This window comes from Anoplophora glabripennis, unplaced genomic scaffold (genome assembly GCF_000390285.2).
Source record: "Anoplophora glabripennis isolate ALB-LARVAE unplaced genomic scaffold, Agla_2.0 scaffold1285, whole genome shotgun sequence".
NCBI classification, from domain to species: Eukaryota; Metazoa; Arthropoda; class Insecta; order Coleoptera; family Cerambycidae; genus Anoplophora; species Anoplophora glabripennis.
The window spans coordinates 38,086-49,843 of NW_019417379.1; the positions used below are offsets into that span (position 1 = coordinate 38,086).

Below are 11,758 nucleotides of genomic sequence, written 5' to 3' on the forward strand. Positions count from 1 at the left end.
TTTAGACAATAATTATTGTAGAAATAGAATCTCGTCTGTTATTGAAACAAAGTGAGTATATCAATGTTTTTTAAAGATTTCTTATTTATTCAATAATAATTTATTTGAGCACTGATATTTTCAGTATGATTTAATATTTATTATATAGTTCTGTTTAACATCTTGTTTCCCAATGACATATTATAGCATAGTCGCAGTCGCGATTCTCGTGAGTTATATTTTAACTAATTTAATATACAATGATCATGAAAAATTAGGATAATATTTAGATAAATATTTTTAAGATAATTATCCAATATATTATAAAGGTTTCTATTTGTACGGAAATCTAATTGAGCAAATAATATAATAATAATATTTATTATCTCCAATTTAAAGTACAATGGCATAACATTTTACATACATTTTAGGATGATTTAATGTTTATAACATAATTGTGCTTAACCTCTTCTTAAACTATTAAAGCAAAGAAAAAGGAGTGGAAACTATCCGACATTACTCAGATAATTAATATTTCATGTTAATTAAAAAAAGTAACTTGTTTACTTTTAGGAAAATTTCAATTTATGAAGAATTCTTAAGAAAAAGCGTGTTGTAATTTAGGTTTAAACCAAGATCTTCAATCTAACTGGGAGAGCTACGGTTTAAAAAAATATAATAATTATTAAATATATAAAATTTATTTATAAATTACAAAAGTGCCAATGCGTTTCATGTGTAATAAATTATCAAAAGTATCATCATCAATGTTGCATTCTGTTTCTACAGTGTCAAAACCACAGTTGTCACAATGAATGTGACCAAGCGTATGATTAAGAATTAAATCTATATACGCTACTGGTTCCTTATAACAATACTGATAACCTTGCAATAGGGTATTTAACCAATCATTATAGAAATTAACTTCTAATAAATAATTTTTACATTTTAAACATAATGATATATCTGGTATCACATTCATTGGACTCCATAATAAATATACTTGATTACATGGCACAAAATCAGAACTGCAATATGAATCCATGAAACTGTCATCCAAGGTCCTTAAGTACGTCCGATAGGATTAAATTATGTCCGATCCATAACATTCGTCGTCTTCATTGAACTGTATGTTGGACACGGTCATCACATTCTGCTCTGATCGTGTTGGTAAAAATTTAAATCTTGGTGATACTACACAGCGATCTAAAACAAAATACTCACATTCAATTTACACACCCTTACTCAACTACAATTACCTTCGGCACTTAATTGATCTTCTATGGAATAACACATTTTCATATTCTTTAACTTTGCTGGTGTTATGTCTGTTTATATAACAATATCTTCGAACATTAGTAATTCCCACTCTGACTAAATAACTAAATATAATCACTAAAGAGAGAGGTGTTCTATGAAAAACGAGGACTAAAAATGTTCTTAGATACAGTTGCATTTATACACGTATATGATTTTGTAACAATAACTGTATGTATGAAGGACATTTATAGAAAATTAATAATCTAGTAAGCAGATATTAACAATTGACCTCTTTTAATTTTTTTAATGTATGCGCGCCAACAAATGCAACCTCGTTGAAGTAATTCCGCTTCCCTTTCACTCAGTATTATCATATAAAAGCAGACTCGACAATATTAGTGGCATTACTTCATCAGTCTCACCAATTTCCATACAACAACAGGTAAGTCTATAATCCTTTTATCTTCAATCTAGTTACTAAACATTTTATTTATTTATTCCTAGAATGGATCTTACAAAACTAAATGAACGGTCACTTTTAGCTTTCAAACCAACAAAGTCGATAAAAGATTTGGAGATTGGAAGAAAATATTCAATCTCTAAAATTAAAAAAGTGACAACAAAGTATGGGGAAAGCTTGGTAGCAGAGTTGGATGAGTATCAGGTGTTCCTACCCAATCGACTCATGGGAGAAATAGGAGATCATTTAGATGAATTTGAAGATAACCGATACAGCATAGTCAGCCACGGTGAGAAAAGCAATGATACATTAAATTTTTCAAAAACTGTTGCCATAGAATTCCTTAAAAATATATAATTTAAGGTGATAAATATGGATAATTTAAGTGACGATATAGTAAAAATTGTTGGAAAAATTTTTTTAAATTTAAGTCGTTCAAAAAATGTGAAAAATGAAACTTTGTTAAAATATATATCATATTGTAACGAGAATATTAGGTCGATGAATAATGCTCTTTTAAACGTTGAAAGTAATATATCACTTAAAACTAAACTTCAAACAAACATTGGTCATTTGAGAAAATACAGACAGTTGTTAAGATCTCTTGATAATATTTATCTGGGCGGTGGTTTATCTGAAAATAAAAAATTAAAATTAACACCAAAACGAAGCCAACGAATTCGGTGGGAAGATGGAAAATCTGCATTTTCAAGTAGAATTCGAAGCGGTTTAGTAATAAATATTCTTCATACCGATCCATTGGAATTTTTAAAGGATTCATTTTTTTTATTTAAACCCAGAATTTTAAATGAATTAAAAAAGGATCCAACAGTTAAAGTCAATGCGGTGTTGTGTTGTGAATTTATTAAAGAAAGTGTTGATGAGGATAAGCAAGTTAGACAATTTAAATATTTTAATACGAAAAATAATTTAATTGATTTAGGTACGGATTTGTGGCAATGGTATCGAGATAATATTAGTGACAAAATAATGAACAAGTTAACGGAATTTCATGAGGGGCAAAGTGGCTGGGCACTCAACCGCATTGAAAGCCTAGAAATTAACATTAATAAATATGAATTTTCTAATGGAGGTACATCATATATTGAACTTCCGCAAGAAATTAAATTGAAAAGAGCCGTGATAAATATCAAAAATACCGATCAGTTCTGTTTTGCCTATGCTGTTGTAAGTTGTCTGCATCCCGCACAAAAAAATCCGGATCGTATTAGTTCATATCCCGACTTTCATACTGTATTGAATTTTACAGGAATAAATTTTCCTGTGACCATAGAACAAATACCGAAATTTGAAAAATTAAATAATATTTCCATTAATGTTTACATATTAAAATTAAATGGGAAAATTTATTCCGTTGTTCCCGCGTACATTTCAAAGGAAAAATTACCGACGCATGTAAATTTGCTTATGATTCAAAACAAATATTACTCAGATAATGACGTTAATTATGCGAAAAATCAAAAAAATTTTGAAATCAAATTTCATTTTACCTGGATTAAATATCTTTCGAGATTGCTTTCGAATCAGCTTACAGGAAATGGCCATGCAATATTTATTTGTGATAGATGTTTAAATTACTTTCGACATCAAGCACAGTTAGATAAACATGAAGTGGAATGTGCGCGAGTTAATACATGTAAAATTTCGTTCCCAGAAGACAAATATTTATTTTTCAAAAATTTTAAATATAAGGAACCTGCTCCTTTCATTGTTTATTGCGAATTTGAAACTTTACTAAAACCGTTTGATGATATTAGCGGTAGTAAAACGGAGAGATATCAAAAGCATGAAGCATTTGCCGTGGGTTATTATTTCAATTGTAGTTATGATAAAAGTCTGTCTCACTATAAAAGTTATGTAGGATTAGACTGCGTGCAGTGGTTTGTAAGGGAACTAGAAAATATTGGTAAATTTGTGGATGAAAAATTAAATTTGGTAGTTCCCATAGAAGCTTAAAATCAATTTAAAAAACAACTTGTTGTCATATATGTACGAAACCGTTTAATGAAGAAGATAAACCCGTTCGTGACCACTCACATCTAAACGGCAAATTTAGGGGCTGGTGTCACTCCAAATGCAACTTAAATTATAAAAACACCTTCATTGTTCCCGTAGTTTTTCACAATTTGACGGGGTATGACAGTCACGTGATGATTAAAGATGTAGCTCAGCTATGTCCTGGTCGTATAACGCTGTTGGCGAAGAATAAAGTCGTTTACCAAACATATTCCAAATTCTTCGATAAAATTTAGGTTTATAGATTCATTTAGATTTCTAACATCATCGTTAGATAAATTAGCATCTATTTTACGGAAAGAAGATTTAAAAATATTAAAAACTGAATTTTCCCATTTAAATGGTGAATCTTTTAACTTAATTACTCGAAAGGGAACATTTCCATATGATTACATAAATTCCATGCAAGTTTTGAAAGAAACATCACTTCCTAGTTCGACTGATTTTTATAACAAGTTAAATGATGAAGATATTTCAGAAGATGACTACAATCACGCTCAAAAGGTGTGGAGTGTTTTTAAAATTGGTAATCTTCAAGAGTATACTCAATTATATTTAAAAACTGACGTTTTGCTATTAGCAGATATTTTTGAAAATTTTCGAGAAAGATGTCTAAATACGTATGGATTAGATCCCGCTCATTACTATACGCTTCCGGGATATACTTGGGACTGTATGTTGAAACATACAAATATTAAATTAGAATACTTGCAAGACGTCGACATGTTATTGTTTTTAGAAAGAGCAATTCGTGGGGGAGTAAGTCAATGTTGTAATAGATATGCAAAAGCTAACAATAAATATATGCCTAACTACGATCCAAACAATCCTTCTAATTATTTACTATATTTTGATGTAAATGGACTTTATGCTTGGGCAATGTCGCAATATTTACCATATGGGGAATTTCAATGGGTTGAAGACGTTGAAAATTTTGATGTACGTTTAGTAGCTGATGAGTCAAATATTGGTTACATATTGGAGGTTGATTTAGGTTATCCAAATAATCTTCACGATTTGCATAGAGACTTACCTTTATGCCCCGAACATAGAATTCCACCAAATTCAAAATTACCAAAATTAATGACAACTTTATTTGATAAGGAACATTATATAATGCACTATAGAAATTTGAAACAGTGCCTCGATTGTGGCTTACATATAAAAAAAATTCATAAAATTCTTCAGTTTAAACAATCTGCTTGGTTAAAGGAGTATGTAGACTTAAATACATCGCTTAGAGCAAAAGCAGCTAATGAATTTGAAAAGAATTTGTTCAAGTTGATTTTAAATGCTGTGTTCGGTAAAACAATGGAAAATATTCGGAAGCATCGCATTGTTAAATTATTTTCAAATTGGGAAGGAAGATACGGGGCTAAGAATTATATATCGAGTCCCACTTTTCATAGTAGTTCGATTTTTGATGAAAATTTGGTAGCGGTAGAACTTAATAAAACTGAAATAGTATTCAATAAGCCTCTGTACGTAGGTATGTGCATTCTGGACATTTCTAAAACATGCGTGTACGACTTTCACTACAACTTTATGTTAAGAAAATTTAATATAGAAAACTGTAAATTACTATATACCGACACGGATAGTTTGATATATGATGTACATTGTGATGATTTTTATTCAATTATTAAGGAAAATTCTGAAAAATTCGATACAAGTGACTATAAACAAAATAATGTCTATTCGATTGAACAAAAAAATAAAAAAGTGGTTGGTTTAATGAAGGACGAAAATAATGGTACCATTATGACTGAATTCGTTGGCTTGCGATCAAAAATGTATAGCATTAAATGTGGAGAAATCTGTAGGATTAAAAAAAATATTGTAAAGAAGCATATTCAATTTGAAGACTACTTGACATGTTTAAAAGACTTTAAGGAGGTCTATAGAACTCAGAGATTAATTAGATCTTATTTACATGAAATTTATTCGGTGAAACAAATTAAACTTGCTTTAAGCCCATTTGATGACAAAAGAATTTTGAAAGAAGATAGCACGGATACTTTACCATATGGGCATTATTCAACGCTTTAATGTTTTTGCAGTTATCTTGAAATGTATTTTTGTAGCTTTAATTCAAATGTAATAATCGTCACATACTTTAAGAATGTTACAAGTTAAAACTAGTTTATGTAGTCTACCTTCATAAAATAAGTAACGATGAGCATATTTCCGATGTATTAATTTTTTAATAAAAGATACATTTATCGTTTTTTATTTTAGAAAAATTTAGGAAATATAAAAGTTTTCATAAAGGTAATATACATTCGTTAATGAACACATACATTTTGATTTCTTATGATAAAAACATCGGGGCTCTGCAAGTTGAAGTGATGGATGTTCTTCCAACTCGTATACCGGAGTTGATGAATATTCTCTAATATATATGTGGCTTTCTCCCGTCCCTTCACATAGACAATGTTCTCGGATAATATTGGTAAAATTGTGAAACGGTACATGTCCTTCGTTCCAATCTATACAGTGATAATTATTTGTCAACCATGTGACTTGCTTTTCTAAATCAGTCGACAGAAGCTGTCTAGAAAATGGCGGTTTAAAAATATAGTGAGCCGTTTTGGTGCCATTGTAAGCCGCCAATTCTCTCAGAATAAACTTATTTTGTTCCAAAATTAGTGGCATTAATTATATAGCTTAGACCTGTCCGACAATTTTCGTTAAGGGGTTATATCGGAACAAACGATCATGTAAAATTAAACAGTATGCTGTGGTCTCACTTGGAACATTACTTGACATTTCCCATTCTATTCGTAAAATGACAGCTCCTGATTGAATGGTTTCTTTTTGATGGGAGCAATCAATATGAGTGACTGGAGCAATGGATTTAAACTCTTTTGGTGTAAATATGCGCTCGTTTTCTAATTCATAAAACGATTTTCGGAAGCTGGCAAACATTTCGTATAATGTGGCGAATTTGTTGTTGTTAAAGTCAAGGAATAGGTCGTGATATGGATATCTTTCCGAATTTAAAAATACTCTTATATTTGTAAGACCACAGTCCTCAAATTTGCTCATATTTGAGGTGACCTTATTTTTCTTATCTGTCTGAAAGGCAACAACAATATGACGAGGCGTCTCCAACTTGGTGGTGGTTTTCACGGGCCAAGTGTGTCTTGTAGTTTGTGAAAGGGAAGGGTACTCTACAAGTTCCCAACTTCTAAATGGAACCAATATCTCCACATTTTTATCTAAAATTTTAGTCAGGGCCAGTTGTTGGGGGATTCCTACGGAAACGTGAGGTACTCTCCAATAGATTTTTTCAATGTTAATTTTAGGTTTTTCAGTCTCATCGATAGCCGTTACTGCATCTAGATCATTGCTACTTCGAATCAGAACCAGTTCCTGCTTCATATTTAGTATAATTTTTCTATAGTCTTCGAAAAAGCCCAGTAGCATTTTAAGAGGAATGCATACATTAAACTTGTCGCCTTCGAGTGTGCTTTGTTTGGGAAACCATCCAGAATTCTGAAGTTTAACGCTCTCGCTTTCATTGTACGATAGATACCCCTTCAACGTTGACGTTAGTCCTACGTTTCTAACGGAATCGATGATTACTCCATTCATTTCATATCGAATTTCCCTGAAGAGGAAACTGAAAGCGTTATTTATAAGTTTTAATTTGGTAACCGATTTTCCATCCTCTGTAGTCAAATTTCCTTCCAAGTATAGCATACTTTCACAAGGTAAAGTATAGATGTCCAATTCCTGAAGTGATATCCTTACTTCATCATTGTAGCCCAATTTAGAGGTCACGAAAGGTTGGTAATTGTGATACTCCAAGTCGACGATGGAATTGTCGATGAGAGGTTGCTGCATAACATCTAGTATATCCATTATATGAGAACTTCAAAACCGAGAGACTTCAGGAATCTCTTGTTTTCCGGTGTTACTTTAATAACGTTCTTCTTCGGACTAACGGCTGATTGGTTTTTGGATCTTCTTTTATAACTGCGTTTCGTCGTAATATTTGGTCGACAACATTTTGTATTGTAGCGAACTACCATCTCTAGAGCTTTCGAAGATTTAATCTGACTGAGATAGTTTCCTCGCGAAAATTTATAAGATTTCCGTCCTGATCGAGTATTTTAACAGTCAAGTTGTTGATCGTCTTAACGGTTACGGGGAAGTACAAGATGTTCAGAGGTGATTCCACTATTTTATATCCTGGTCCCACGGTTGGAAAAAACTGATGAATAATGTGAACAGGTTTTTCGTTGAAATATGAACCTGCCGCTATGTTACAATCTATGCATATAGCATTGACTTTAATTATTTGGACAGGAAAATCAGACTCGTTCAGTGTATTAGCTTTAATAATTCTTTTTTTGAAACCCAACAGACGTCCTATGGATTTCTTATTTGTAAAATCTATGTCAACATTAGTATCAATGCTGACAGTTGATGTATTTCGATTGGCTCTAATGTTAATATTGGCAGTTGATATTTGTTGTTGTAGGTAATTATTGATATCGGTAATTTCATAAGCTCCAACTGGAATTGTTAGTGTCGTATTACCATACGTAAACTTATTGTTTGTTTCATCGATGTTTGGAATTACGTTGAAGGTTTCAAAATCTGATAGACCAACCACATATTCAGCGTCATCATCTAAGTATATTGGTGGGTTATAATCTGCACTTAAAATAGACGTATTTCCAGATAAAGTCAAAGTCAGAGACATGTTGAACAGTTAAAACTTTATTTATAATAAACAGATTTTCCTCAATTACATACATTATATAAAAATTTTAAACATAGGTGTCCACAGTTTATTGCATTATCTCGTTGGAATTTATCATGATTATATTTGATTGTATTTAAGCTACCATCGCTATAAAAATATTTTGTTACTGCATTCGGAGGTCTCAGATTACCATAACTATCAAAGTATAATATCGTCTTGTTTTTCTTTACGTATGCCGTCCAGTGAGTGCCTGGTCCAGACGAAATATCCAAATTAACTATACCACATTCGTTTCTTCTTATCTTTACTGGTAGGGCATCCTGCATGTACACTCCTCGGAAATGTGGAATACGTAACTTTTTAGCAAATTTAATTAAATCTACATTAGTCAGTGCACGACGAGGTAGCTTTATTGGGAGTTTTTTGATGGTAAATAAAGCCCCATTCCTTTCCTATAAGGACGCAGATATAAGCCTTTTCCAAGAGCAGCCTGTTCCATGACCAGATTATGTCTTTTTTCCTCCTCCATTTTTTCCTTTGCGGCTTTCGCATCGTTCACAGCTTTCGCTATTCCAGCAGCTCCACCGCCTATACTTCCAAGAGCACCTAATGCGGCAAATAGAGGAATGAGAGGAAGAAATCCACCAGTTTTGGGAATCGGAATTATCCGCTTTCGTGGCCTAGTTATCCTTTTCGTTCCTATTGATGATAGAGCTTGCTTTACTACTTCACCGAGGTTACTAGATGGTTTACCCCGAATACCCTGTCGAGCTTTTTGTACTGCTTGGTTAAAACTTAGAGCCTGACCTCGTTTACGTTTCACAAATTTCTTCTTCTTCTTCTGTAATCCCATTCCTAGCTTAGTTTTGACTTTCATTGCATTGGCAACAGCCCACGCTGCAGTCTTTTCCCCGAAACTGGCGTCCTTAGATTTAACCCTCTCCCAGGCACGTTGTTCAAGGATGCGGTCTGCCTTATGACGATCTTCTATATTAGAGCTGTCACTGTATGATATGTCGTGAGCGAGGCATGCGTTATCCAAAGGATTAATGCCAGTATCACCCCTAGCAAGCCTTTTTTCAAGCTTGGTACCTGGTCCACAAAAGTTGTAACCAGGAATGTGTAGTTCTATCGGAAGTTTATTTATAAGCGTATTAAGAATCCCAGAACCTCTCTTTACTCGCTTTATCTGTCGATTAACTGCGGATAGGTTGGGCACAAGCATTTATATATGCTCTGGCGTGACACTTCAATACAACTGAATTTAATTGATAGTTTTATACCTTATAAATACTTTACGTACTACGTTAACGTACAGTACATACAATTTTCCTTCAGAATGAGGATCGAGAAACAGAACATTTCGCTACCGGTAACCAATCACGATGATAATATTTCATTAAGTAGGTTTAAGAAACACGGCCCACTTTTTGGAGACTGTTCTAAGCGAGGACTCGTTGTTGGCGTTTCTGGGTCTGGTAAAACTAACGTCATAATAAGTTTATTGGCGCACCCAAATGGTTTGAGGTTTGAAAATGTATACGTTTACTCAAAATCCCTATACCAACCGAAATATGAGTATCTGAAACAGCTACTGGAACCCATCAAAGAGATTGGATACTATGAGTATCAAGATGGCAACGATGTCGTTCCTCCAAGTGAAATAAAACCCAATTCTATTATAATATTCGACGATGTGGTATGCAGCAATCAGAGTGTTATGAGGGATTATTTTTGTTTTGGGCGACATAAAGATACAGACTGTTTCTATTTAAGTCAAACATACTCATCGATTCCAAAACAACTAATACGAGATAATGCAAACTTTTTGGTGATTTTCAAACAAGATCTCACTAATCTGAAACACATTTACGATGATCACGTCAACGTTGACATGTCTTTCCAAGAATTTAAATATATCTGTGGAGAATGTTGGAAAGATAGGTTTGAGTTCTTGCTTATAGACAAAAGCTATCCTTTGTCTAGTGGAAGATACAGAAAAGGCTTTGATGCTTTCATTGTTCTGTAGATCATAAATAAACACGGAATTATCGATGCCGCTCATTAACATGTCAACCATGAATAAGGAATTAGCAAGGCAGTTGGTTAAAACCAGAAAATCAGTGAAACAAAAATATCAAAGTTTGAAATCGGATATAGCTCAGTCGCAGTCTCAGTTGGAAAAGAGTTACAAACCTATAACGGAACCTTTACAAAAACTACTGTCCACCATTAAGACCGATGTGACGGTCAAGCAAGAACCGGCAGAAATAAAAACTGAATCGAGGTCTTCCACACCAAAAAGTTCCAATGTTAATCCCTACACCTACTATTTACCAATGAATATACCGAATTTTTTAGAAGATACGTATGAGACGGAAAAAACCGCTGAAACAGATCAACAAAACAGTGACGAATTAATGAATCAGAAAGTGGAGCAAAGTCGTGTCTTTCTTCAAGATCTTTCAAACACACAAGCTTATAATGAATACCTAGAGATGTACCATCCTCTTCCCAGACAATATATAGATTTATCTGTTAGAGGAGATGAGACAGACAGTGACCGTCAGTATGGAGTGAAACATGACCTTGAAACGGAGAAGTTTAAAATTGGAGGCTCCGATTTAGAAATCATTGGAAAAGATTTTAAAGTAAATGGAGTGACGTATGTTGGAACACCTGGTCTGTACGAGTTGCTCTTTAAAAAGAGCCTACTGGATATAAACAATCGGATTTGGATGACTATATGGATATTGTAAATAGATCTAATGCTTATCGTAGACACTTCAATCCTGAAGAACAAATTCAAGGCTCCCAGGGTGAAAAATACAGGACAATTAGAAAACCATATTTAGCAAAGAAGGGACTATTGAAAACTGCTTCTATTCCAAAACCATTCTCAAAGCCGCCCCCACCCACTAGACCACTGCGTAGAACGCACTCGTTACAACACTATACAAAAGGTGGTCTGTTAAATTTAACGGATAATAAAATAGATTATGTGTACTACGATGATCCAAATGAACTAATAAATAGATTACGTCTCCTAATCGCTTCACAATTAGCAGGAAATGACTCTGTGGGCAACGAAATTTTTTTTATAATTGAGGAAATGAGAGAAGCTAAAATTATAAAATAACCTTCAACATCCTCAAATGAACACTTTATCTCCATCCTTTAAATAGTCAGCATGCCTATCGATAAATTTGGTCGTCATATGTTAAGGGGCAGATCAGTTCCTTATTCCCAGTCCATGTTAACCTCTTCACCACAGTCATTACCTTTTTATATTTGTGAGCCTTCGT

The 11,758-nt window shown here is 33.2% G+C and overlaps 3 protein-coding genes across 3 annotated transcripts; 1 reads left to right on the plus strand and 2 right to left on the minus strand.

The window, feature by feature from the left end:
- The first annotated feature begins 1,533 nt into the window (after nt 1-1,533).
- Nucleotides 1,534-3,676, plus strand: LOC108914811. Its single transcript, XM_018720704.2, has 2 exons — nt 1,534-1,681; nt 1,744-3,676. Exon 2 carries the CDS (start codon nt 2,072-2,074, stop codon nt 3,674-3,676), a length of 1,605 nt encoding a protein of 534 aa, XP_018576220.1. The 5' UTR covers nt 1,534-1,681; nt 1,744-2,071.
- Nucleotides 3,677-6,403: 2,727 nt separating this feature from the next.
- Nucleotides 6,404-7,603, minus strand: LOC111692310. Its single transcript, XM_023456240.1, has one exon. It carries the CDS (start codon nt 7,601-7,603, stop codon nt 6,404-6,406), a length of 1,200 nt encoding a protein of 399 aa, XP_023312008.1.
- A 1,234-nt stretch (nt 7,604-8,837) lies between these two features.
- LOC111692309 lies at nt 8,838-9,684 on the minus strand. Its single transcript, XM_023456239.1, has one exon. The coding sequence runs from the start codon at nt 9,676-9,678 to the stop codon at nt 8,863-8,865; it is 816 nt and encodes a 271-aa protein (XP_023312007.1). The 5' UTR covers nt 9,679-9,684; the 3' UTR covers nt 8,838-8,862.
- Nucleotides 9,685-11,758: the final 2,074 nt, after the last annotated feature.

Bases quoted from the DNA above. Each gene is read 5' to 3' on its own strand.
- LOC108914811 (XM_018720704.2), top strand. From the start codon at position 2,072: ATGGATAATTTAAGTGACGATATAGTAAAAATTGTTGGAAAAATTTTT.
- LOC111692310 (XM_023456240.1), bottom strand. From the start codon at position 7,603: ATGGATATACTAGATGTTATGCAGCAACCTCTCATCGACAATTCCATC.
- LOC111692309 (XM_023456239.1), bottom strand. From the start codon at position 9,678: ATGCTTGTGCCCAACCTATCCGCAGTTAATCGACAGATAAAGCGAGTA.